The 27,814-nt window shown below is 39.2% G+C and overlaps 1 protein-coding gene and 1 non-coding gene across 2 annotated transcripts; one reads left to right on the plus strand and one right to left on the minus strand.

Moving 5' to 3' along the window:
- mrps5 (mitochondrial ribosomal protein S5) lies at nucleotides 1–25,712 on the plus strand. The gene is made up of 12 exons (XM_015001461.2): nucleotides 1–101; nucleotides 1,423–1,575; nucleotides 4,242–4,367; nucleotides 5,040–5,153; nucleotides 6,496–6,615; nucleotides 9,868–9,902; nucleotides 19,615–19,705; nucleotides 19,921–19,967; nucleotides 20,130–20,187; nucleotides 23,531–23,593; nucleotides 23,744–23,880; nucleotides 25,196–25,712. Exons 1-12 carry the CDS (start codon nucleotides 53–55, stop codon nucleotides 25,418–25,420), a joined length of 1,218 nt encoding a protein of 405 aa, XP_014856947.1. The 5' UTR covers nucleotides 1–52; the 3' UTR covers nucleotides 25,421–25,712.
- Nucleotides 25,713–27,115: 1,403 nt separating this feature from the next.
- On the minus strand, nucleotides 27,116–27,208 carry trnai-uau (transfer RNA isoleucine (anticodon UAU)). The gene is given in 2 exon segments: nucleotides 27,116–27,151; nucleotides 27,171–27,208. It is a non-coding gene; the product is annotated as a tRNA-Ile (tRNA).
- Between the last annotated feature and the right edge of the window lie 606 nt (nucleotides 27,209–27,814).

Consider the following 27,814-nt stretch of genomic DNA (forward strand, 5'->3'; position numbering starts at 1 on the left):
GGCAACAGTACAGTCGCCTGTTGACTTCCGAAGGACCCATTATTTCCCCAACATGGCGGCGTCCGTATGGGTGTGCAGTGCCCTCCGCATCACACTCGGAGGTTAATTATGTGTCTGTTTTATCTTCTATGACTTTGATATCTCTGTTATCTCAGTCTGTCGTTATGTGCTAGCTGATGTCAGACTGGTGTGTTTGTGTTATTCTTGTCTGTTGCCTGTGCTAACGCTAAAAAAGCCTTTCCCTGCAGATAACTAGCCACAGTCAAAACCCAGCCTGCTCTTGTAGCAGCAGTACTGGCATTTTACCTACAGTGGTTGTTATTGACAACGTGTTTATGTTTTAAGAGTTATAGGTCAGTGCTGCTAGTTGTTTAACTTGCTTAATCTTACAGCAATCTCGGCAACGCAAACGTGATTTGACACGGGATTTTTCTTCGGTTTGCACTTTAAAATGCTAGATGCTAAAAAAAAATAAAACAACAACAACTCTGCAGCAAGACAGTCGAGATAAATCGTTAAGTCACTTCCATTTATTATAGGACAAAAGGATGTCTTTCTCCACATTGGCGATAAGCACCATGCATCACTCATTTTTGGCCCAACAACTGTTCGTGCCACGTTTAGCAGTATCAGCTTTATTAATTTGTGATAACTGATTATTTTTCAGACGGGCTGCTGTGAATCATTGTTTTACTGCATATCTACACTGTGCTTGAGCTTGAGGTCATGATTCGATGTTCAGTTTTTCCCCTTCAGATTTCATGGATCCATCAATAATCCAAATAGTCTAGGCTCTGTAGCGTCAAAATAGCTTCAGAACATCACACTACCATCATGTTTTAATTACTTCATAGTGTTTTTTCTCTATATAAATCGAGAGTCACCAAGATGAGTTTTTGATGAATGTGAGATGGATCTTTGAGGTCTTTCGATCAGCAGTTGTTCTGGCCTTGAAATTTTTTTAATGTCATAGAAATTTTAGCCCAGTCTCTTTGTTGTGGTTGAATCATCAACTTTGACCTTAACGAAAATCACAGTGCTTCATATGCAGTTCTTGGTTCTTCTGTGACTTCCTGGATGAATTGTCAGAGAGCTCTTGGAATTATAATGAGAAAACTCAGCTTTTCTGACAATAAAACAAAAATGATGAGTTAGAGGAAGTTCTGGATTTCCCAAGAGGTCAATTAATATCTAACATTGGGCTAAGTTACTAGCTTTTTTTTTTCCTTAATTGCACACTTGGGCAACAAGTTTATTGCTTTTTTTTTACATATCAAACTATGATTACAAGGATTTTCATACAGAATCCCAGCATTTTAAGTTGGGATTGTACACTTAGGAGATCTACTGTATGGCTTACCTCGATGAAAAAGACATTTTGCAGCTTGTATACACGTTTTCTGTCTTCTTCCTGTCTGCCAGGAGCAGCATCACTCCGTACCGTGGTGGGAGCTGTTCAGATCTCTCACTTTGCCTGTCGAACCTCAGCAGGCTCTCTGCAGAGACGCCCAGAGTTTCTGTTGAACCCATCAGCAACCTGGCAGCAGAGCAGACATGGCAGTTTCTTCAACAAGTGTGAGTTAAGGACATTTTTTTTTTTTCATTATAACTCATTACAACCTTAAAAACTCAAACCCTTGGTGTGATTAAAAAATGGGGAAGAAGAATAAGTCTAGTTGAAATAATACTTCTACTCTGCTTCTTTTGTTTTCATCTACACATATATTTATATAAAGACATGTAGTTGGATCCTCCAAAAAACAAAACAGTAAAACACGCCAATAAACAAAAACAAAAGGCAAATTAAAAAAGTATGTAATATTCATTGCAAAATGTGTCCACACTCAATCATAAAATAAAAAAAATAATAATCAAACAATAAGGCAGAAGAAAAAAATCACAAGAGAATATTTTGATATCCAGATTTTTATTATGGAATGCAAAAGTGAGATTTTATTTATATTTATTTAAACAATTTGTTGAACATGATCAAGCAATACTTGAACACAATGTGTTAATAAAATGTAAATCATTGAAAATGCATCCAGAGGGTCACATTACTAATGCTTAATATACAGGAACTAAAAGGAGAAAAGAAATGTTTATATTAAAACCCAAAAAGCAGAATCAAGCATAAATCAGAGACAAAAACAATATACATAAAGCAAATAAAAAACATTTATTAACAACAAAATGTTACATCAAAATGAAAATATAGCCGACCGACTAAGAACTATAAAACTTTAACCAAGAAGAAACTGTTTTAAAACCGAAACTCGGTTTATAAAACCAAAATAATTTGACAGCTAATATTTTCTTCAATAATTTTTTTCAGTTTTGTTTTGTTGTTACGCTGCAATTCAGAACAACTGCACTGTTAAAGTATTACTTACATTTAGGGCCCCAGAGAGACGTGTCGTTATTCTCAAAGCTATAAGACCATACAAGTCTTGATGAAAATGACTCCATACTTTTTATGGAGTAACTACTGCAGCAGTAGTTCGTACTGTAATAATCCTAAACCTTCTGGTCCAAAGGTTCCTAAACTGTGGGGTACACCCCCTGGGGGGGGCGCCGTGCCATTGCAGGGGGGGCGCGGGAAGCCGTCTGGATAAAAAAATAAATAAATAAATAAAAAAAACATTAACACTGTATGCGCTCGGTTTTTACCTTAGAATGGCCAACTCTGTTATTCCTATGTCAATTTGATACAGTAGAGGCTTCCACACTTCCCATATCTGTGTCCTCTGTCACTTTTATCAGCAGTTAAAACTGTTTAATCCGTTATTAACATGTCGTAGCCTGTTTTTCCGAGCCGCCTTTAAATGCAACATGAGCGCTACGACTCTCGCGCTGGGTTTACACCTGTGCGGCAGTGAAGGAGACCTGCCGCTGCTGTACGAAGCTACACAGGTGGGTTAGGATCACGGCAGCAAACCAGCAAAACACAAAGAACTTTTCACAGTTTTTCCCCCAAACTAACCGACTGAGTTGCGTAAAGCTGTTGGATGCAGGTAATGTTAGCTAAACGATGACTAGCCTGTAGGCTACTGACGTTGTTGTCAATGTTCAGCTACGTAGATTCATTTTGCCCCCAAAAAAGTCCCCGCCCCCCTGTTCTTAGAGACAGGGAATCTCTAAAAATCCTCCCGCCTGACCCTCTCCCCTGCTCACACACATCGTTCAACTAGACAGCTATTTGTTATCCATAGGGGGGGTGGGGGGAAGAAAATGTTTGGAAACCACTGGGGGGGCCCAGGAGAAAAAGTTTGAGAACCGCTGTTCTGGTCCATCTGCAGCAGGTGAAGCGTAAAGAAACGGTTGCTTGTTTGATCTTCATGTCAGATCGATGAAGTGAACTCTCTCTGCCTCTCATCCTGACTGCCTTCGTGGCGGCTCCTCATTTTTCAGTCTTACTCATGTCCAAGTTGAGAAACGTTAAATGTCTTCTGACTGTCAGCATGTCTCACTCACAGTTTGCGTTCTGATCACCAGCCAACACAAACAGCAACAACCTGTCACTTTACATCGACTCGGCCTCTGATCAGAAAACACGCTCATTCTCACGAGTAAAATGGTTCTGCTGCTTTTCTCGTCCAGATTTTTCACACAAGAACCAGATGGGTCTTCTTGATTCTTATTCCGAGCAGGGTTATGGATATACTTTAATATCCACTTGAAAAAGAAAGTGAATCTTTACATTTGTTATATTAAGCAAATATTACTTTCAGTCTCGTGATCGAAACGAGTTTCTGTAATTTTTATTATAGAACTATCAAATATTTTACCCAATATTTAAACCACTTTTTTATTCTGTGAAATTACTTTGCATCATACAGATGCAAAGTATCTATATGATGCAATAGATACTTTGCATCATATATATATATATATATATATATATATATATATATATATATATATATATATATATATATATATATATACACACTCTATATGTGTGTGTGTGTGAGCGTTTGTGTGTATACTTCAAAAATCTTCCCACATTTTAAATTGTAAAATTCTTTTCAATTACATTTGGCCTTTAGATCAATCTGCTTGTGTGGTCAGTCTGATTTAACTTTTCAAATAATTTATTCATAGTTAATTTTGCTCTTATTTTAACATTCTGTCATTTTTCTTATCATGAGGTAAATATGTACAAGAAGACAAGATAAGAACCTATTTAAAAAAATAAATAAAAAAGTCTTCAATTATGATTAATGTGTGTGTGTTGGCAGTGACGGCTGAGGAACTGTGGAAGGGTGTGTTGGCTGAATCCGGAGCCGGAGGCAGAAAGGGCCGAGGGAAGCGAACCAAACGCAAAATGAAGAAAGACCTCAATCGAGGACAGGTGATCGGAGAAGGTGAAACAGCATCTGTTTGTGTTTGGAAAATGACTCTTGAAGTGTGTGTGTGTGTGTGTGTGTGTGTGTGTGTGTGTGTGTGTGTGTGTGTGTGTGTGTGTGTGTGTGTGTGTGTGTGTGTGTGTGTGTGTGTGTGTGTGTGTGTGTGTGTGTGTGTGAGTGTGTTTGTGTGCGTGTGTGTGTGTGTGTGTGTGTGCATCTCCTGGTTCCTTCAGATATAAACATGAGGCTGGCTACGTGATTTTCCCTTTTCAAACAGGCTATAATTTATCCTCCTTGGCTTTAGAGAGATGCTTCTAATAATTTGGCACTTATGCCTCTAACTAATGCTAACAGACATCTGATGGACTCTAGAATATTCATAAGCCAGTCTGAATGAATGAATTGCAGCTCTTTGCTGATCGGAAAAATGACTTTTTGTTCACTGTGCCCTCTTTTTAGGATTTGGAGTCATTTTTCCTCACTTTTCTTTCACTCTCTCTCTCAGGCTTTCCTCTCGTTTTGACCTCATTTTAGCTAAATATCATGTGTTCATTAGTCTAATTCTCTGTCTACTGCAAAAAAAAAAAAAAAAATACAGCAGCTAAATCTTTAAAATGCATCATTACCTCCCTACATGTTTGAAGTTTTGCTGTTTATTGAACGGATGTCCTTGTTCTCGTCTGTCTTTAGGTCGAGGTGGTTTTTTGTGGCCTGGTCTGAATTCTCCTGTATTAAAAGACGGCGCCGTGCAGAGCTTCAGCCGAAGAAGCGACGCCGAGCAACAGGAAGTTCAAGCTGAACTAAGTAAAAACACACATCGACACATATTACATTTTTTTTTCATCTGCTTCTGCAGACTTAAGATTGAGGTAAAAATCATAGCTACTTTGTCACCAACCAGAGGTGGAGAGTTGGATAAACATTGTACTCCAATAAGAGTAGCAATACTTCAGCATATTTTTACTCACGTAAAAGTAATAAGTAGCCGTCCAAGAAATGACTCACGTAAGAGTTTAAAAGTATTTGGTTAAAAAAAAAATGCTGTATCTGATCAAAACATCCATCCATCCATTTTCCTTCACCCTTGTCCCTCAGTGGGGTCGGGAGGGGTGCTAGTGCCTATCTCCAGCTCACGTTCCGGGCGAGAGGCGGGGTTCACCCTGGACAGGTCGCCAGTCTGTCGCAGGGCAACACAGAGACACACAGGACAAACAACCATGCACACACACACTCACACCTAGGGGCAATTTGGAAAGGCCAATTAACCTGACAGTCATGTTTTTGGACTGTGGGAGGAAACCGGAGAACCCGGAGAAAACCCACGCATGCACAGGGAGAACATGCAAACTCCATGCAGAAAGACCGGGGCCGGGAATCGAACCCAGAACCTTCTTGCTGCAAGGCTACAGCTCTACCAACTGCGCCACTGTGCAGCCGATCAAAACATCAATCATTTAATATTTAGAAATTACATAATCGGACGGACCAAAATGTATTTTATGTTGTAAAATGCATTTTTGTCTTTTACAACCTAAATGAAAATAATTCATATAAATAATATGATTACAAAATAACAAAATAAGGCATTTTACATGGTTTTAGTGTAATACTTATGAAACTTTCACAAAACCTGCAGGTGTGTGCGTATGTGTGGTGACTTTTTTGGTTAAAACTTGTTTGTTCTTCATTCAGTGAAGTAACTCCAGAAATTAAAAGTAGTAATACTTCATAAAAAAAATGACTCAAGCAAAGTATAAAAGTACAGAATAGTAAAAAATAATCCTAAAAGTCCCCCCCCCAAAAAAAAAGTTACTCAAATAGATGTAACTAAGTAGATGTAACTAGTTACTACACAACGCTGTGCCCAACACAAACCTGTGTGAAATTGTTACCTTCATTTAATGCAGTGGAAATTTCCTTTTTATGAAACATGAGAAAAACAGCAGGGGGGGGGAGGGAGAAATGAAGTCTTCAATTTGAGAAATTGAAGCACCGCTGGCGTGAGAAGTTTCCAATTTGTTTCCACTGTGATCTCATTAGTTAGCAGTAATCACTCGCCTAATTTGACAGTGACTGAGAGCACCTTTGACGGGTCTTGCGTCGAGCCGCTCGAAGTGAGATGTTCGTCTGCCTTGTCTCCCGGCAGTTCGGCAGAGGGACGAGTGGGAGAAGAGGAGGAGGATGAAGGTGAAGAGAGAGAGAGGCTGGACCGGAAGCTCCTTGGGGGGCATCAGCCTGGGGCAGCCTGACCCTGGGCCCTATGGAGGTAACCTGTCCGCTTTAGGACCGCAACTGACGATTAATCGATTAATCGGATAACGAAATTGACACATTGTGCTGATTTTTAATTTCTTTTAATTTTTTTAAAAAAGATGAACATTTTAATGCTTAAAATGTCATAACATAGTATTCCTTTAGTTTTCTTGCTAATTTGTAGCTCAAAAAATAAATACTTCTGACATCAATTCTGCTCGACTTAACGACAATACACTGTAGGGATGATCTGTTGACTATTTTTTGGATTAAGTGATTAATAATTGGAAAGCAAAAGGTACATAATACAATTATTATTATTTTTTTTTTTTACGAAAATTGAACCCTTTGAAGTTCTGGGTGGAGCATAATTACAGACAAAGAAGGCTTTTATTAACCTGAAATACAAAATGTACTTTTTTTATTATTATTTCAGGCTTATTTACTCATCTAAGTATGTTGGTCTTTTTCAATTGGCCTGTTTTTGAGTCAGTATTCTCCACAATTAATCGATTGCTAAATTAGTTGACGATTATTTCAATAATCGATTCATAACAATCAATCCGATTAATCGATTCAGCCCTACTCTGCTATTGCTTTTATTTCCAACCCCAAACAACCTGGAGATGAATACAAACTTCTACTTGGAGTACCCTGCAAAATTCCTCACACGCATTAAACTTTTACATGTTGTGTTACAACCACAAACATTGTATTTCATCAGGATACTTTCTTCATCATATTTTGTAGAAATTAGAACCAGTGTGTTATGCAATTCTTTAGCACAGCTACATCATCAAGTCTTGGTACTTTAGCAAAGATGGCGTAACCTCTGCAAAACGACACGCACTAGGCGACCCGCACTAAAACCCAGACACAGACACTCCAGTCTAAAAGCGACATCTAAGCGCGGCCTGAGTGCAGACTGGATAATCATCAGTGAGTCCGCATCATGACACAAACGAGGCTCAGAGGCACAGCTCACTCTCGGACAGACGCGCCGAGTGGCACAGGAGGACGTGGAAATAACGGCAGCGGTGGGACGAGAGGGAGACGGATGAGGCAGCAGAGGAGTAATAAGGGGCTGTGCAGCTGTGTGTGGGAGAGGAAGAGTGACAGGTCAGTATGGGAGCCCATTATCAGTGATGAAGATGAGGCTTCGACTCAAGTGTCAAGTGGGACGATTTCCTAATTTAGAAAGACGTTTCTGTCCTTCCGTGTTGATTTAGATGGGTTTTCACCTCCCTTTCCACTTTCCCTCTGGTTTCACACTTTGCGCTTATATCACACCCCGAGGTTTTCTGTAATCTCTGTTCTTTGCTTGTTCTTTTCAGTCTTCATCTCTTGTTTTTTTTTTTTTTTTCAATCTATCTATAGTCTCCTTCCTAATTCACACATTTTCAATCTTTCTTCTCCTTCAGGACCAACTTTCTTGTCGCATTCTTTTGAACCTTCAAGGTTTATGTTGGCCTTTATTATAAAATTTCCTCTTTTATCAAAGTTTTTTCGACTTTGTTAAAAGCTAATTAGACTACGTTAGCGTTTGTTTTGCATTGAGCGCTGTAACGTATTAAAGTAACTGTTAGTGTTCTTCCCATTTCAAACTATTACTGTATTAATTGTAAAGGTTCTTCCAGGGACAATAAGGAGCTGTTGTAGTTTATTAGTGTAATTATTGTAGATTTCATTTAAAACTTTTGAATGTATGCAGTGAGCCGGTCAGGGTGGAGTGTTACAGAGAACATTTCTCATCTCCATGTTGTCAGCCTGACCTCATAGCCAAAGTTTTAAATTAAAAACTATTAATTCTGTTTTGTTTTTTTTTGTTTTTTGCGTCAAACTAAAGAAAATTCACTCTTGACTCAGTGGCTGCATTGGGGTTTGGTCATGGACGGACACACAGATATAAGTCGTGTGTCACCAGGATACAAATATAGTAAGAAATTTGAAATGAAAGAACTAATTGATGTTTAGTGAAAGTTGTCTAAGAACAGAAACTTGAGGAACGCCTCAGCTGATGTTTATTTACCCAGATTTATAGTCGCTAAATGACTCAAAATAGAGCCAAATAAGACAAACCAGACAATGCTGCCGGTTTTACAAAGCCCAACATTCAGCATGTCATGATGAACTAAGTTACATACAGGTGAGCTTTTTATGCAACCAACTGATTGGACTGGATTTTATTTAGGGGTGTTGGAGTAAAATGTCTTTCACATTGTTATTGTAAGAAACACTTCACACTCGTATGTTACCTTATGTCTGTAGCACAAAATCACCTGAAAATACACTGAAATTTGTGGTTGTAACTGAACAAAATGTGTAAAATCTCATCAGGTCTGAATAAATTTGCGAGGCACTGTATGTATATTTGTTGTCTTGCGCCTATTTGCTCACACACACACACACACACACGCACACACACACACACACACGCACACACACACACACACACACGCACGCACACACACACACACACACGCACACACACACACACACACACACGCACACACACACACACACACACACACGCACGCACGCACGCACACACACACACAAACGTTTGTTTTGCTATCTTTGTGGGGACTTTCCATTGACTTCCATTCATTTCTACTCATTTCTACAGCCTAAACCTTACCTTTACCCTTTTCCTAACCCTAACCATCACATACCTAACCCTAACCCTAACCAAAACTCAATTCATACCTTAGCCCTAACTCTGACCCCTGACCCAAAAACAGGGTTTCCCCTCGTGGGGACCAGGCTTAGGTCCCCACGAGGAGCGACTGGTCCCCACAACGTAGCATATGTCAGGAAAATCGTCCCCACAAGGTATTACAAACAAACGCACACACACATACACACACACTCTAGTTGTTATTCTCCCACAAATGATGGATGCAGGTTGCATTTTCAGCTCGTTTCCCTGTGATCAGGTCGGCTTTTATGAAGACGGTGGGACATTCCCCCCAGATGACAGATGTGTGCTGATATTGTTTGTTTTCTCTTTTTTTCCCTCCATGGCTTTTTGTTTAATTCCGCCTTTGTTTGTTGTTAATTGGCTAGAAGTGAGCAGATTGCCATAGGGAAACAAACATCCTTCAGAGGTCACTGAAAATGAGAAATGCAAACTCGTTACGCTGCTGCAAAGACTTCTGGGCATTTGACCTGCTAGCAGGAGGCCGGTCTAATCTGCTTATCATGTTGGGATGTGTGCTTGAGTTTCAAATCGTTCTCTTTTTTTTATTTTCCTGTGTCTTGGCAGAAACCTATGAAGGCTTTGATTCTCGAGTCATTGAGGTGAGTCTTTTTTTGTTTTTGTTTTTTTACTGAACAGATTACAAATGTACAGAGGCTTGTTTCAGGGCTGATTGTTTTAGAAAAGTTATTATTTTCATACATTTTACAATCAGGACCATTACAAATTATGCACTGAGTTTGTAATCACCTTATTTTAATCACATTTTACAGAATAAAGTAAAATCATACTTGCAAAGCGTAATGTGGCAAAAAAAAAATTATTAATAATACATTTCTTTTTTATAAAGCAAAAATGGACATATCAAAATATATGCTATTGGTTGATGCACTAACTGAATAAATTGAGTTTTGATGGTTTCAGCGACTAGAAAAAAGACATGATCTGCTGATCACTAATCGGAGCCGATCAGGGGAAACTTCTAACACATACATTTATTTGAACATGTCAATAAATTGATTTAGTTTTGAAATTGAAGCACAAATATGACACTAAGCTTGAACATACCCCAGACAAATAAGTCAAATGGAAAATATCACTACAATTCGAGGCATGTATATTTGCTAAAGTGAAATTCTTTCACTTGTGCCTGATTGGTTGATTTTGAAACAAACTTTAATGGACCTAAAACAAATCAATAGCAATAGCATTTGGTTACGGTTATTTTGTACATATTATCCAAGACATGGGTTATTAATTCCTCTTTAATTTTCATTTTAAGATTATGATACAAAAAATAGTTTTAATATGTCAAAAAAGTCTGCAGCACATCTTTTTTTCTCTACTGTGGTCTGGAACACTTTTTTTTTTCTTCATTTACATTTTTATTGCTTAAAGTCTTACGTTTCGTGCAGTGAAAATCAGAAGGGAAATATCAGCTGTATGAACAGAGCTAGACTAACTTTTTTTGTGAGTCTTTGAAAGTAAAAAAAATATATACCTAAAGAGAACCGCGACGTATTCTAATCTTTCCGGTTCTGTTCAGGGTCACTGAGCAAAGGAAGCAGGAAGTCTGAAAGCGCTGAGCGTGTACTGTCTGACGTTTTTCCCCTCGAACAAAGAAGGTCAATACTTTCAGCCGAAATTATCAGAGCAAAAGTAAAAGTTTTTGTTGAATAAGAAAAGAGAAGGTGTCGGTTTGGGAAACTGGCTGAGTTGTTTCAGAGGTGAATCTTTAATATTTCACCTCCGCTGCACGAGTTAGCAGACATGTTTTTTTTTTTTTTTTGTCGTCGTCGTCTTCTTTTATGGTTTATGCAGACACATGGACATGATGCCATTTTGGAGTTCTACTAATGTTTTCCTAAAATCACCAAAATATTAATTAACATTGTTAAGACTCACCTTAGCTCTGTTTCTGTGGCGTTATTTAAGCTGCAAAACTCTTCATTGCTTTACCCTTTGTACCTTAACAGGTACAATATTAAAGAGGTAAAAATAATAAGCTAAATAAAACGTCCACAAAGTTAATTGTCGGCACAAACGCAAAGTTTTATAGTACTGCTATAAAACTGCTGCTCCACACACACACACACCTTTGCATTAGTCTTCTCATTTTGATGGCATAACGAGATACGGGACAGTGTGACCGCATCTATTTAAAGTGAGTGAACAGTGCTGAGGACCAATTATATGTAACTGACTGAGCAGTGGTTTTTGAGATGGGCGTTTGCCCTGGGCGGTGTTGGGACGGGGCGGCATGCATGCCAAGAGAGGAAAAGAAAGAGACTTTTGAACTGCTCTGTTCTACTTTAAATAAACTTTGTTTTCTGTTTCTTACCTGAGCTGTCAGTAAGAAATAGGCTATGCTAATTGTGCTAACTCAGTTAGCACAGAAAAAAAAATACCTCTAGTCAGTGAGATCTCAACTTGTCAGAACAGCCGTTTTCCTCATCAGTACAACTGTTTTCAAAAATAATTTCATCTTTACAACATTCCCACGGAAAATGTATATTTACATTTTAATGAATTTTCAGGACATTTTTATGTTGAAGCTTCCTGCTTCATGGAAGACGGATTTTGTCCAGAATGCATCTGACCACCTATTTAATCCACCTGTCACTTTAAATTGAGAAGTTTAGTCTTTAACTAAATATATTTTGTTGTATTTGTTTATGTTTTAAAACTAAGCCAAAGAAAATATTCTAACATGCAACTCTAATAAAATGTAGCAAGGCAACTTCAAGCTTCGGCCTACAGCTGAATGACTCCACTCAGCAGTTGTTAAATTGAAAGACCGAAGACAAAGTGGCTGTGTGCGTGCGCATGCATGTGTGTGCATGCGTGGGTCTGTGTGTGTGTTGGATGACATATGGATACGGTACTCTCTGCGGACAGTTCATTTAGATTCTCTGTTCGTCATGCAGAATCTCCCCTTAATTCAATTAGCACTAATGGGCCCTGGTGAGCTGGTGGGAGCTCTGCCACAGGGTCACATGTGCACACACCAAACACCCAGCTATGCCTCTGTGGCCCTTCTTCACACACAATATTCTTCTGTAGGAAATAAGCTGTGCATTATTCATGGTTACTGCACAGCTGGATGTCATTTCTAAATATTTCATGTAGATTTCTGTGGTGCTCACTTTTTCTTCATGATAACCATTTTTAATCACCTTTTACACATGTTTTTTTTTCTTTTCTACTCCATAAATGCACATTAATGCGTGTGGGTGTGTTTCCCATTGATAGTCTTCCCCAGCTCTCCTGCGCGCATTAATAAGAGCGGTGTCACAGACATTAGACTTCCCCTTGGAAGCCGACAGACACTTTTATGGTGCCATCGCCTTCTATAAATACACCCTTCATGGGGATGAGTGTGTGTCTGTGTGTGGCACTATAAATTCAGGCCTAATGAAATGGAAGAGGCTTACTGGAAAAAAAGAGAAAAAAAAAAAAAGGGCTTGTCTCCCAAGGACGATGAGGCTGCATTAGTGAGCAGATCCAGCGGGAGAAGAGGAAGAGGGGATGGAGACGGATGAAAAAGCGAGAGGCGGAGCAAAGCCTGTGAATCTGAGTTTGGGAAAACAAGGAGACACAAACCACAAAACTCAAAACTTTGGGGTTTTGACTGCAATTGGAAAGTTAGAGAAACATCAGATTTTTTGCAGTAGCTTTTGATGCTTATTGGCTCAGGGCAACGCAAGTGGCGCTCTTCTTTTAAGCCCTTTTTGTGCAATATTAGAAATTCACCAAAATATGCAAACTATTCAATTTATTTTTATATAAAAAACTTAAACATTTAATTGCCTACAATAACACAGCATTCCTTTATAAAGCCTTCGTGTTGCTCAGGAGGAGCCCAGCAAAAACCATAGACAAATAGCAGGGAGGAGACTAGAGGGTTGTCCCGTCAGACTGTCAGTTCCCGAAACCACAAAGAAAAAAAAAACCGCCATACACACAGCAAAAAGCTTGTTTGGGTCTAATGGATCCCATCTCTTAAGACTGTGGGAGGGTTAATCTACAAAATATGCAGAAAATTCATATTTTTTCCACAGTTTTGGCTTAATTACCACTCCGAGGGTATTGTTCTTTCAGCAGTTGACCTTTTTTTGGGTCTGTGCACGCAAGTTAACAATTAACCAATTACTAAATCCAATTCATCATTTCAGCCCTAATAGCCGTACTCATACTAATACCACCTACATCTCTGATGGCTCCACCACCCTGGCTTGGGATTACTCTCTTGGGTCGCTTTAGGAAGCAGCTGCATGCTGTTGTCTACTTCTGCACGACTTCATCTGGCTGTCGGCTGCCTGGGACGGTGTAGCTGAATGGGATTCTTTAGCACAATGATCTCTGTGGATTTCTAGGCAGGTGAAAAAACCAAGACATTACTGAGACTCAAAAACTCAACTTGTTTTTCTTCTAACCGTAAAAGGAGTTCTCCAGCTTTTCCCTCTTTATCATTAAACTCCATGCATTAAAAGTTGTGGGATTTTCTATGAAAGCCTATTGCTTGAAAAACCCAAAGTTGATGATATTCGTCCAGCATGGCAGTTTCAGGAAAGATGCTAGAGTATGGCACTGTATTCGTTTTCTTTTTTTTTTTTTTGCTGTTTGACAAGTCTGGATTGGTTGTCTCCGTTGCCTGAGAGCTTGTTGCTCAAAGCTAGAGCAGGGAGAGGAGCGCAACAGAAATGGCAACCAACTCACCTACTGCCTGCACATGGTGAGTGTGAAGAGGCGCAGCTGGCTGCTCGTTTTTCAAACTATCGATGCCCAAACCTCATTGGTGTTTCCTGCAGGCCTCAATCCGGGTTTTCCTGCCTCCGTTCTCCAGAATGCTCCTTCCCAGGCCGCCTACATGCTGCCACCATGATAATAAGCCACTTGTACCTCACCGCGTTGTTTACAGGAATTGTTAAAATAGTCAAGCAATTCTGACTCGATGCCAAGCCCACTGCACCTGTGCCAAAAAACCTTAAAAGACCACTCACATTCTGTTTCCTGACACCGAGCTCCTAATCCTGTGTAAATGGGACCTAAAGGGAAGATGCACATGATTAATCCAGAGTTAAGAGTTATAATGTGGGAAAAAAACCTACATTTTACCAAGTATTTTGGTCTTGTTTTTAGTACAAATATCTTAGTACACTTGAAATGAAACAAATACGAGTAACTTTTCAGCTAGCTGTAGGAGCTTGTTTTAAGTGAATAATTTCTTAATATTAATGTAGAACTACTAGTTAGAAGTGAATCTGCTAGTGGAACAAGAGACTTTTGTTTCAATACTATCAGTTAAAATGTGAGAAAAATATCTTGTTCCATTGTTAGCCTTACAGCTTGTACTGTTTTTTTTTAATCAATCTTAAGAAATAATTCAGTTATAAAAAAAAAACTCCTTTATCTTGCTGAAAAGTGACCTGTCAGTTATATCTGTTGCATTTCAAGCACACTAAGATATTTGCCCTGGAAACTAGACCAAAAATACTTAGGGGAGATTTTGTGTTTTTGCAGTGCATGTTTTAAACTTAAGCATTGCAGAAGTCTCTTACTAATGTTTTAAACTACTTCACACCTTGACTTTTTATTGTATAATTATTAATCCTGTAAAGTCCCAAGTTCCTCCCACTTTAAAGTACATTATCTTTTAATGATCAGATTAAATATTTTATGACTCCCATCAAGTTTAGGTAAAGCCAAATGTTCCCTACCTGGATGGGGAAATGCTATTAAACGTCGTCATGCAAAAACTCATTTAAAGCCCAGCGATGTCACAGAGTGGCGTAACATTTAGTTAAAAATAATACATCACAAACATCAGGCTCTAAGAAAAGAGAAGGCATGTCTGGCACGCTCACAAAGTAGTTTGTTGAAAATGAAAAGAAGGGATGACAGAGTTAAAGTGAAACAAGATGAAAGTGATGTTCATGGCCTCCCTCCAGATTCAGCAGCCTCTTGGACTGGATTCAGTGATTTCATTAACGGAGATGGAGCCTTGTCAGTGATAGAACAAGTTTTTTTTGTTGTTTTTTTCCTCCCTGAAGTTAAGAACCTTGAAAGTTTGGTTGCAAACAAACAGCTGGCAGAAAAAGAGAAATTTTATGTGCACTTTTAGACGGGATGGGCTGCTTGTGGTAAATTTAGATTGCAGCTGCCAAGCACATTAGATTTGATCAGAAAAACTATAAAATCACAGGGGAAATAATAGCAGGAAAGTAGAACACACACACACACGCACACACACACACACACACACACACACACACACACATCAGTTTTGTATTTGAAGCAAGAGTAGTTGATGTTGAGAAACATACCTGCATGTATTACACACGCTGTTTGAGTTTGTATTATCCTCAGTGTTTTATAGTTTTTGTTTTACCATTTAAGAGAGTGTTTCAGATTTACAGATATTAAAGGAGACCTGTTATGCAAATTTACACTTTTTTTCTCTACCACTTCAAAAAGTGCTTAAAAAATCCATCCGTTTTTCCGGCAATAAGTACATTTTTATTTTTTTTTAGTTTTTGATGTCTGAAAAATGAGCCGTTTCAAAGATCTCCAGATTATTAAGTCTCTTAAATCAAAGAAATAACTTTACTCGAGGTGCATTTAGGACACAACCAAACGTAAACTTTTGCCACAATGAAGTACATCAAACCCCTTTATTGTTCGCAGAGCTGGGGGAACGTGAAATCCCGAGTTGCCGAGATAATGCATGCTAATGCAACGGTGATGTCATTGCAATTGTCAGTTTCTTTGTGCTTTCTCGTCGCCCTGCGGTCCCATGTGCTGAGATGATCTCCCCCCTGCCCTGCAACTTATAGACAAATACAGACAGACAAGGAGATGCGAAGCAACAGATTGAGAAAATAACCGATTAGGCAGCAGCGAGAGCAAGATAGAAACATCCTCCCACCAGCGTTCTGTCGCTCATCCGCCTTAGAAAGAAAAAAAAAAATCTCTAGCCCATCTGCTGTGCTGCTAATTCGCCGCCAAAGCCCATGCATCCTCACCTAAAATGGCAACTGCAGCCAGGAGCTCCTCATCGTCTTCACAGGCGTCAGCTCTAGTAGCCAGAGGCAACACTGGAACTTGGGAATGAATAACTTGATGGAATCTGATTCGCGAGATGCGTCTGAAACGCCATCTGTGCGGAAACCTCGCCGTTTCTTTATCCTTGACCTCAAACGCAAACTTGGCTACGAAACGAAATGAGAGGTGGCAAATGCCCACAACATCCTGCGAAAACATCAACGACAAGCGTGTATTTAGAGATGGAAAACCAAGAAATTGTGTAGATTCATATTTTTAACCACGGAAGCTGAAGCATCCAGGACCCCCTCCGTGTGAACGTGTGTGTTTGTGTGTCCTGCAGGATTGTTGTAGGAGTGTTTTGGCGTTCGCTGCTACCCTGACCCCAATTCTTCGTTTGTGGCCCCACGGTTAAATTATAAACCCTTCACTGAAATGTGCTTGTCGCATAAGCTAAACTTTGGAGCTCCATCAGAGGAGATGCAACACTTTTCTGTCACTTGTTCCCTCTGGCACGCAGGCGCTGGAGCAGGCCAGGATTTATAGCCGGGTTGAGCCAGCTCAAAGTAAGAGCCGATCTATGAAAAAAAAAAACGTAAGGTGGTAAATACAGATGTACACAAGATTTTAAATTTATAGTCTTACTACCATTATCAGACCATTGATTGACTATATTTCCAGGTAATTTTTGTCTGCAGTCAGAAATTATAGCAGCTTTTTCATCTTTTAAATGTCCCTCCTTTTCCAAATAAACTCCCTACATGGATGTAATTGGTTGAAGTTAGCTTGTAACCGTTAGCTTCTTCAGATGCAAGTCGCACATTATTTTAGTAATCAATTTTTAATTTTATCATTTTAGTTTGCTTTTGTGCAATACTAAAAATATATTAAAATATTCCTATTTTAAAAAAAAAAAAGAAAAACATTTCATTGCCTTAAATGCAATAGCAACGTGTCTTCAATTTACGCTTAACATCTGCAGCTAACGAATAGAAGTGGAAAGTTCATCCACTTTTGCTTCACTTAGCATAATTATAGTGTACGGCTAATCTGGTAATTATTCTTGAATTAACTCATTGTGAAGCAGATTGACTACTGGTTTGTTTTTTGGTGGGTTTCTGCTCTGAATGTGTTGTTCTTTCTGCAAATAGCCTCTTTTTTAAAATCTGTCTACTCCAGTTTGTTACTAAACTAGTTGACGATTATCTCCATAGTTGATTTATCATGATCAAACCGATAAAGCTTGTCAGCCCTAGTTGCAAGCATTCCTTTGGAAATGTTGACCATTCTCTAATTGGGTTTCTGCTATGGGCAGTGTGTGCCGATATGCCATAGAAAGTGAAATGAGTTTTCTCTGGTGGTATAGTGCACAACACCTTTCCCCTCCCCTACCTGTCACCTGGCACTGTGAGGCCGTTACATTTTTAAGCCGCAGCTGAACCAAAATTGCAACATTTGCTACATTTTCACCTGGTGCTGTTCGCTTTCACACTGCATTGTCAAACGATCGAAATCCTTTTAAAGATCTGTTCCCCTCCTCGCCTGTGGTGGCGCTGCACCAAGAACCGCTGAAGGAAACGATACAAAAACCTCTAACGACATGAGGGCAATTTCCTCCTTCGCAGTATGTAAATAAAAATGGAGTGACGTCAGGTTTGAGTGGTTGTAGGATTTATCTTTTGATGTCACTAAGAGACCAGGAGCCATTTCTCCAGCTAGCGCTAGATTTGCACGCTTATTTAGGTTGTATAGTCAGCGCTGGGTATAGCGCTGACTATACCCAGCGCTATAGTCCACTTCCTGCTTTTGGAGCGGTCTCTGGTCCACTTGGTATTCACATACGCATTAGAAACCGCATCAGAATTCACTTCAACCGAATCGAGCCCTAGGACGGTAGGTGGACCAGAGTTGGATTGCGTGTTCACGCCTCCCTAAACGGACCAGACTTTCTAGACGAGCAAACCAGAGTTCGATTAAAGCGGGCTAAATAGAGCTGGTGTGAATGCGCAGTTACATTCAGGCTGACTGAGAACCATGAATAATGCCTTAGGTGACAGGGTGTCAACTGCGTAATAATCCCATTAATTAATAAGTCCATTATAACATCTTTAAATGTATACTCTGATCAGAGCTCTAATTTTCCTAATGAACTCGGTTTAATGTGCTGATTTTATGTATCGCTGTGGACACTGTGCAGCTCGGCTGCTCAAACTATAACCCAGCATCCCATCTCACTCTGTGTTTCTGTGCAGGTGTGTGTGTGTGTGTGTGTGTGCGCGTGTGCGTGTGTGTGTGTGTGTGTGTGTGTGTGTGTGTGTGTTAGTCGTGTACTTTATGCTGTTTTCCTGGGAGTCAGCAGTTTGCCTGTGTGTCATCAGGGTGCCGCACAAACTCATGATCTCACAACTCACGCTCTCTTTTTTCGTTTTTGTCTTGTTTTTTACCCCATCGCTGTAACGCATGTTCAGCTGCGCAGAAACGCTCCTTCACAATACTTTTCACCATAACCATGTTGTTTTTCTTCTGTGTTTTGTCACGTTGTGGCTCTCTTCTTCTTCACCTAATTTGCCAGATTAAGTCAAACCAAATTTCCATCCTCATCTTTAGAGATTGTTTTTCTCCTCACTTCTGTGTTGTTTTCCTCATTTTGTCTGTTTGATCTCTCAATTCTCTTACCTTTCTCATAATCTTGTTTTTTTTCCCTTTCGATTTGTCCTCCAACTCTCCTCTGCACAGCTTCTTCAGCTTCTGTTCTTTTTCTTAAACTTTCATTTTTGTCTTTCTGGCATGTGACTGCTGCCCCCTACAGTTTCAACTGAACACTGCAGGGGCATAATCAACAAGCAGTACCATCAGCCCAATCTTAACCACATTAATGAAAGATGGAGCAACTTCAGAAATACATGCTTTTGTCAGTTGACAATTATTAAAGTAAAGTTTGGACCTCATTGACTAAAACAAAAATGTACAATTGGCTAAGTAGGATGCAGTGGAGTTATTTAAAAAACGTCACATTTAAATTTAGAAAACTAATGGATTTGGAATTCGTATGCATCTTTTCCTGTATGTCTTGGATCGATTTGTAAGGACTATTTTGACTGGAAAAATTCAGGACTTCATGAAATATCAGTGCAAATGTCATAATTCTGCTGTCTCTACCTCCAAGTCTGATTTCTCTTTTTTCCTTCCTTTCTTTCTTTCCCTTTTTAATAAATACTGTCTTTACGTGTTGCCAGGTCACATTGTGGGTTTGCTGTTCTTGGATTTTAGGTGAAGAGTGTGTTCAACATGACGGCCAAGGAGGGCAGGAAGAGATCCATCAGCTGTTTGGTTGCTGTAGGAAATGGCAATGGAGTGGCAGGTTTGACTAAAACAAGTCGGGCAGTTTGACTCTGAATGTTGTTTAGGAGTCGACAGAATTTTTAAAGCAGACGCATCAGAGCAGATTCCTTGTAAATCCTGACTTATTCTATTTTTTCTCGAACTTATCTCTTCTTTTAATGCAGAAAAAAAAAAGTCCTTTAGGGCAGAGAGGAAAGTCAATTTGTAACCTGTCTCTCCTTTCTGTGTCATTAGGCTTCGCTTTGGGTAAAGCAGCAGACAGAAATGCAGCTCTGAGGAAGGTAAGAACTCAAAGCACGTCAGCTTTAGGGTCGACTTGCTCATTTTCTCGCTACCTGGTGTTTATCCAAATCTTTATTTGGATAATGACCAGGTCGTCAGATATTTAAAATGTGCACCTTATTTTTTGTCTACCTGTTTTGCCCTACATCTGCGATTTGCAGGCCAAGAACCGAGCCAAACGCCATTTGTACCACATCGAGCGATACAACAACCACACCAGTAAGTTCCTCATCTCAGTAGAGCTGACCAGTGAGTACTGGTTCATATCCAGTTTACTGCCTGCTCATTATTCAAGCACCCTTTCAAAGAGTTATTATGAAAAAATACTTTTCTAATTTAATGAAATTATGACCCAAGTGTGACCATGAATTAGGTCTGTAAAGCAGCAGAGTGCAGGCTAGCTATCGCGTCAGATAGTCGGGTTAATTGACTAGCTAAAAATCGCCATTAAAAAAAAAACAATAAAAAATATTATATATAACATTATAAGTTTAAAAATCAAAATTATTTTCAGGAGCAGTCTGAATTTTACATTTCAAGCAAATACAGGAACATTTCTTAACTTTTCCAAACTTAATTTCCATGTTTTTCAATGGTAACGTGTTTCTCATCGTCATTTTAGAAGCAGGAATTTAACACGTTTAAATTTTTTACGCAATTATTCAACGTTTTGCTTGTTTATCTAAAAAAAAGTCCAGAGCTGGAGCCTTTATATTTTGTTTCTAGTACGCCCATAAATCTGACGCACAAGCAACATCCACAAACAGCAGCGATGGATGGCAAAGCCGCTTCTCTTGCCACTTAGCCACAAAACTGTTTTTTTTATTAAAAATGTTGCTTATTTTGTCGACATATAGTTTTCGATTAAAAAGCGATTAAGTAATTACTAACCCTGCAATTAACTTGGTTAAAAATTTTAACTGAGTCTCTCCGCTAATTTACCAGGTTAGTTAGAATACGGTCATGGATACTTTGAGGCGACTAAACAGTCTATACATCTTACCTCTTCACCTTCCTGTTCCCTCTTTGCTCATAATCTCTTCAACTTTGCTTTCTCCTTTTTTCCTCTCTGCTGCCCCCTTGAATCACCTACTCATAGTCTCCCAAGTGACATAATCTGAAAAATGGTTTTGTAAGGCAATGAACGAGAATCAGAACGCATTATTTGAACTTTCTTATGGGAAAGCTCCAGTTGGCTTCTTTCGCCGCTGCTGGAGAGCAGCGTCAGAAAGATTAATGCGAGTGAGTCATCAGCCTCTGCCGCGCCCACCGGAGGAGAAAGTTAGCTTCCTAATTTGGCCCCAAACCAGCCAGGGTGTGTGTGTGTGTGCGTGTATGTGTGTGGATCTGTACCCTGCTTGACTTCAGGAATGGTGGTATATTTCATTTTCTCAGGTTCAGCTCTCTCTGTGCTGCCATCTGCAACCTGTCTGTGTGATTGCTTTCTTTTTCCCTCTTTGTCTCAATGTCACCACCTCAGATTACTTGAATTTCTTCTTCTGCAGCTCTGTGACCGAAGTTTCTCTCTGGAAACAATTTGACCCAACGGATGTTTTTGTAAAGGAATACAGCTGCAGCATGAGCCGGTCTGCTGAAATGTTGCTTTAAATATAAAAATACCAGTTTGAAATATTTTTGTCGCGTTGAAAACGGCGGCCTTTCATTCATTCTTTCAGGTTTTTATGGATTAGACACAAAGAAGTGCAAAATTGGGGAGTTGATGGGAAATGACACAGAGTTCTAAGTTTTTCTTTTTTCACCGTTTTGCACAAACCAGCTCAAGTTTAGTCAGACTGGATAGAGTTAAGACGTGAACCGCACAGATTCTCAGTTGGATTTTGCTCTGGACTTTGACTAGGCCATTCTAAAACATGAAAATGCTTTTGATCTAAATTGTTCCATTGTAGCTCTGCTTGCATGTTTATGTTGCTGTCCCTTTTAATAGGACTAATAACATTGACCTCATTACTTCTGACCAGCTGGAGCGCAGCATGATGCTGCCACTTCTTTACAGCTGCACCTCTGACCTGCCTGGTGTGTTACTTTAACAAAGACTCTCAATAACTTTGGCGACGGATTCTACAGCAATAAATAATGTTTTAAATATGCAGTCATATTCAATAAGTTAGAACATCGTTCAAATTAAATATATTAAATACACACACTGATGTTTTCAATTTTCTGTTATTTATGAGGATCTTTTTGCTGGCAGTCAATAAAAAGTTGTTTCGATTAGAATGAGTAGCATGTTATTTATTATTAGGGTTAATATTAGTTTTACGAGGTGTTTTTAATCTGACGCAGACCCTAATTGTAGCGCATAATCAAAATTATTGAATGAATGTCAATTTAATGAATTAAAGTTTTTAGCAGTTTTTCAGCTTTTCTGTTGTTCAGAATGACACTAAAAGTAAATTTTTCATCTTGTTTTATGATATTAAGTCAGTTTTTTTTTTCTAATTTTCCACAAAATTCACATACAATAGAAGAAAATGTTCTCTTTAAGCAAAATGCATGTTCTGTACTTGAAAGCCTAAACATATTTCTTTCTGTAATGGTGGCCCTTTAAAATGACAACAAATTTCATCTAGAAGATGTTTATATAAAGTTATAAGTTGTCAACGATTACATAACATTGGTGTCTCTAAATGACTTATTTGGCTGGACTGAAGGCAAAAATGGCCCTTCGAATCGTAAAGTGCTTTGGGATTTGTCGTCGGTTTCGTGTTTTTGGTAAACGTTCCTCCAAAAACATAATTTTCTGTTCTTTGAATCATTGCTTTCTGTATAAAGTTAAGTTTGTTTATAAGTAGCAGCAGCGTCGAATATATCAACCCCGCTCACTTTCGGTCTTTGCTTGAAGAAATCCACCGGATTTACTGATATCTTCTATCCGTTCGGTCTTCCAGCGTCTGAAAGATAAATTAGTTCTTTTCTCTGAAATAAAAAAAAAAGAAATACAAATCTGTTTTGATTTTCTCACTGTCAGATGAGGCCGGACCCCCTGCAGCTACAACAAATGCTCGTTTCCCTGCGGTGGATGAGTCATCTAAGTGAATGTGAAGTTTATATTAAGTTAAATCAACTTTTCGATTCTTCACTTACCTTGACTTGTCAAATGAGCACTAAAAAAAATAATCTTTAGAACATTCATTTACTCGAATTTCCTTCTCTGTCCTCATCCATGCCCATCTGCACTGCAGCAGCATCCGCGTTTAATATCGAGTTCTTTGATTCACTGGATGTCAGCAAACGCAGGGTTTTCTCCTGAAGCAATGCGTCTGGCAGCGGGGAAGAAGTGAGTGTGAATAAGTAAAGGGCTGCAGCTGCTGCAGTGAGCAGGAGGGACATCTGGTGGGCATGTAGAGAACTACAACGTAAAAAAGTTTTTGGGAGGCGGATAAAAACCGCAAATCAAAGCTCAAGTGCCTGCAAAACACGTGGAGCTCGTTAAGATTTCCTGGATTTGTTTATCACTTATTGGTTTGGCTGTTTTGCTTCCATCTGTCTCTGCTCTGCCGTGCGTCTGATGCAGCTGCTGTTTATTTTCCTCCGCCGGCAGTTTATCACGACATGGACTCCAGATTCAAGAGGACGACTCTGCGCATGAAGAAGCAAAGCGAGGGTTGGTCGGCGTCCGTCTTGCCAGAGCTAATTCGAGCCAGATGTTCCGCTCTGAACATTTCAATTTAATCATTATATACTCTGCTGTGACTGCAGCTGGAATTTAATTGCGTGTGTGTGTGTGTGTGTGTGTGTGTGTGTGTGTGTGCAGGTTATGGTCTGCGCTGCCACAGGGCCGTCATCACACTGTGCAAGCTGATCGGCATCAAGGACATGTACTGTAAAGTTGAAGGCTCGGTCAATCTCCTCAGCATCACGCGGGCGCTCTTCACTGGGTTGGCCAATCAGGTGAGATCATGTTGGGACGTCAGTAAGAAATGAAAAATTCTCCAAAAATAAAGTCACTAGATTTCTGGTTTTAGTTTTTTTGTTTGTTTGTTTTTATCCTTTACTAGGGAACAGTTGAACGTGCCGGTGACTGGTGTTGGTAATTCTTTGCGTCCAGTCCATTTTGAAAATCCTAATTTAGAATTGTCCATATTTGTTTAGGCCAGTTGAATCGGCCAATGAGAACAGACTCAGGCAGAGTTTCATTGAAGTACAAAACTGTACTGAGTCGGTTTTTAAAGCGTAATTGATTTAAACCAGGAGTTTTCTTATTTTTACTGGGGTTGAATATTAATTTTCCAGATATTTAATCCTCCTCCCCCTCCATCTAACAATTGTCTAATAATCCTTAACAAATACAATGGCTTTAGTTTGTTTGATCTTCCACAGCACATGTTAATTTTATCAGCTCTCCTCTTCAAAACGGGGTACCTCAAGGCTCCATACTGGGTCGTATTTTATTTTCATTGTGCTTGCTTCCTCTGGGATCCATTTTTCCGGAAATATAACATACCATTTCTACGCAGATGACACTCAGGTTTACCTTCCATTAAAATCCAGTGGATCGCCGTCTGTGGATAGGTTACTGAAATGCTTGAAGGCTGTGAGAGCAGGAATGGACCGGAACCTTCTTAGGGGTGGCCTTGGACAATGATTTTAAATTCCGTGAGATCAGTGCTGTCTAGCTTTTATCATCTGAGGCATATAGCTAAAGTCAAAAGACCATGTTCCTCGTAGGTGAGGGTTAATCATGAGTTCAGAATTCAGCAAATGGGAAGAACGTGACATGACCTCATCACGCCGGGTTTGTATTTCATTCAACGGCTGTTTCTTTCAGAATTACTAAATTTAGTTTTTAAATGTTTAAATATTCCAGCACCTCTTTTTCAACCACATATTCCGATTAGATCTCTGAAGATATAAAGATCAAAAGCCTTTAGTTGTTTCTATGTTTCTAGTCCATTGTCTGCGAAGTCTGCCGGATCTCTAAATGATTTTAAGTCTCTTAAAAATTCTCACGTCTTAACTGCTGATTTAATCGATTTCATAAGCTGATTAATCTCACACGGACATAAAAGATAAATTACTCCAGCTATGTTGCAGGAAATTGGCGGTTTCCTTCTTTGTCGGAGAAAAGATTTATCTGACTGTTCTTGTCGTCTCAGACCATCATAACTCCTGTGCTTTTATTAATAACTCAAGAGACATAGCCCTTCTCGTCTCCTCGTCATTATTACATTGCTAAATCTCTTTCACTCCTTCGACCACCCTTCAGGAAACTCATCAGAAGCTGGCCAACAAGAAGCAGCTCCACGTCGTGGAGTTCCAGGCCCAGCGGGGCCCGCTGCCCATGGTGGTGGCCAGCCCGAAAGACGGAGCGCGTCTCCAGCCGGAGTCCGTGGACGAGGTCCCCGACACCAAGCTGCACTGGGACGACGTCCGAGACGCGCAGGGAACCAAACGCTCCATGTGGGTGGGGCTGAAGCGCACCGTGTGGTAGAGGAGACCACCGGGTGGATGGTGGTTTATTAAAGCTCTCTGAACGGAGGAATGGCAGGAAACAGAAAGGACTTGTGGAGCCTTTTCTTATAGAAACATTAAAAAGCATCAATCTGAATTTATTGGGGATTTTCTGTTTAAATGTCAATTTAATAAACTCACAAAAGTTTTTGTCAGCAAAACTCTAAATCATCATCATTCTAAGAACAGTCAATAAAAATGTCATTGTCCGTGTTTGTGATGTTACATAATAGAGTGACAGTAAAATAAAGTTTTTGTTCTGAGTCTCTCAATTAGATTTTTATTTTTTAATTTTAGTTTAAAAAAAAAAAAAAACTACAGCAGGAAGGAAGTCAAACTTAATGATAAAATTCTCCAGATGAGTTTCCATCTGACACAATCTGCACTGCTCCACTGCGCACTGACTTAGAAATGCAGTGACCTGACAGACGGCACCGCAGGAGCCCACTCATCATTCTTCGGCATGTCGCAGCATCTGCATATGTTGAAGAGTAATGAGCTGCTGCTGAATCTTCGAAATGTAAAAACCTCCAATATAGGTTTAGATTCTCTGGTTTGTTTTCTTTTTTGTTTTTTTTTTTGTATTAGAAAAAGCAGAAGCTCAAACAGACAGAAATGAACTAGGAATCAATAAAGAGATTTATCTCATTTTACTGAAATGACACATTTAAATTAATTTCACACTCACAAGCATCTTTATTAATCACACCTTATACCTGGTTGGACCCCTGTAGGCTGTTTTAAAGCAGAGAAGTTTATGATCAGAAAGCAATATTAATATATTTTAAACTAATGAATTAGTTATGAGCTAACCCTCACTTCACCCCTGCAGCTTACAGCTTTATGTCTGACACAGAGTGTTTTGTCTGTATGTCGTAAGCTTTCTGTAGATTTTTTTTTTGTACATTTCATACCCAGAAACAAAGTTAGCACATGTGTTGTTATTGCTCAAGACTGAATCTAATTCTATATCCTGACTGTGTAATATGAGACAGATTATCTTTGAAAAAAATTCTCCTCCTCTGCCTCCTCCTTGTGGTCCTATTTCCATCTACTCCAGAAATAAAACCGCTTGGTCAGAAACAACCAGTCAAGTCCAGTAGGAAGGTCTTAGCGTTGTCAATCACCTTGTGTACGCACTGCAAAATATGGGACATTCATCATCTGTGGTCATGCTAACTAGCCTTTATTGTGGGGAATTAGATGTAGCATAGCGGAGAGTAAGGAGGGAAGTTTGATTAACAGCGCTAATACTCTTCTATTGACTTACTTTTCAAATGACTTAAAGTGAATTATACTGTTCAATACTGTGAATTACATTTGTTATAGTTTTAACAAATATGTAAAAAAAAAAAAAAAAAAAAAAACATTTTATAAAAGTTACCTTCTTCGGCTTTCTGTAACCTGAAAAGAGCAATAAAGAGACTTGTTTCAAAATACCAATTCATGAAAAATCCTAATTTCAGATATTTACTTCAAGGACCCACATGATTTTTGTCTTAAATTTCTCATTTAATCACTTTTTATATTCCGTTAGTTTATATATTAAATATTATCTGTTACATACACCCACAGAAATATGACTGCTACAGTCTGTAGGTTCCTTCTCTGTTCCTAGATCGGATGTTTATTCTTACCGTCTCTACATAATAATATAGACCCGGAATTAAACAAATGCTCCAGGTGAGGCTCGAACTCACAACCTCGGCATTGCTCAAGGTGTACTGTCTTATAAGTACCGCGCGCTAACCGATTGCGCCACTGGAGCTCGCGGTGTTTTGCAAGATACTGAAGGAAAAATCTTACCAGCAAAACCATTCAAGTCCATTTTGTTTATTTATGTATTTGTTTGTACTGTAGTTCAAGTATGGTGTGAATTTTGGGGATACCAAGCTGAGCGCGCAGCCACGCCATAACCGAGCGAGTTTTTGAAAATACCAAATATATTTAAAGTACTCTGGAAAAAGACAGCGATGAACTGATATCTGTAGTGGCTCCAGGGAGGCGCTAGGAGGTGCTATAACTCCCCATGGATCAGACGTAGCACCCCAGAGAAATATTTAATAATTTATTTGTTTAAATATTTTATAAAATTTGACTATGATTATATTACAAATATTATAATCTATTTTAAATTAACAACAAGACTCATTGCCTCATTTGACATCCTGTAAACAAACAAGTGGGTGGTAGAGCTTGACTGGTGATTATATGGGCAGAAAGACTTTTTTTTTTTTTTTTTTTTGTAAACAGTATCCAACGTGTCTAAGGCTGAACAAAGGACTTTCAGAAGAAGTTTCCAAAAAACATATTTTCATTATGTTTCTTGACAGCTAGGAGAGCTCCTTCGTTAGCAAGATGCTATAAAGCAAAG

Source organism: Poecilia mexicana, unplaced genomic scaffold (genome assembly GCF_051168715.1).
Source record: "Poecilia mexicana isolate PSO_F unplaced genomic scaffold, ASM5116871v1 scaffold_15, whole genome shotgun sequence".
In the NCBI taxonomy this organism is placed as follows: domain Eukaryota; kingdom Metazoa; phylum Chordata; class Actinopteri; order Cyprinodontiformes; family Poeciliidae; genus Poecilia; species Poecilia mexicana.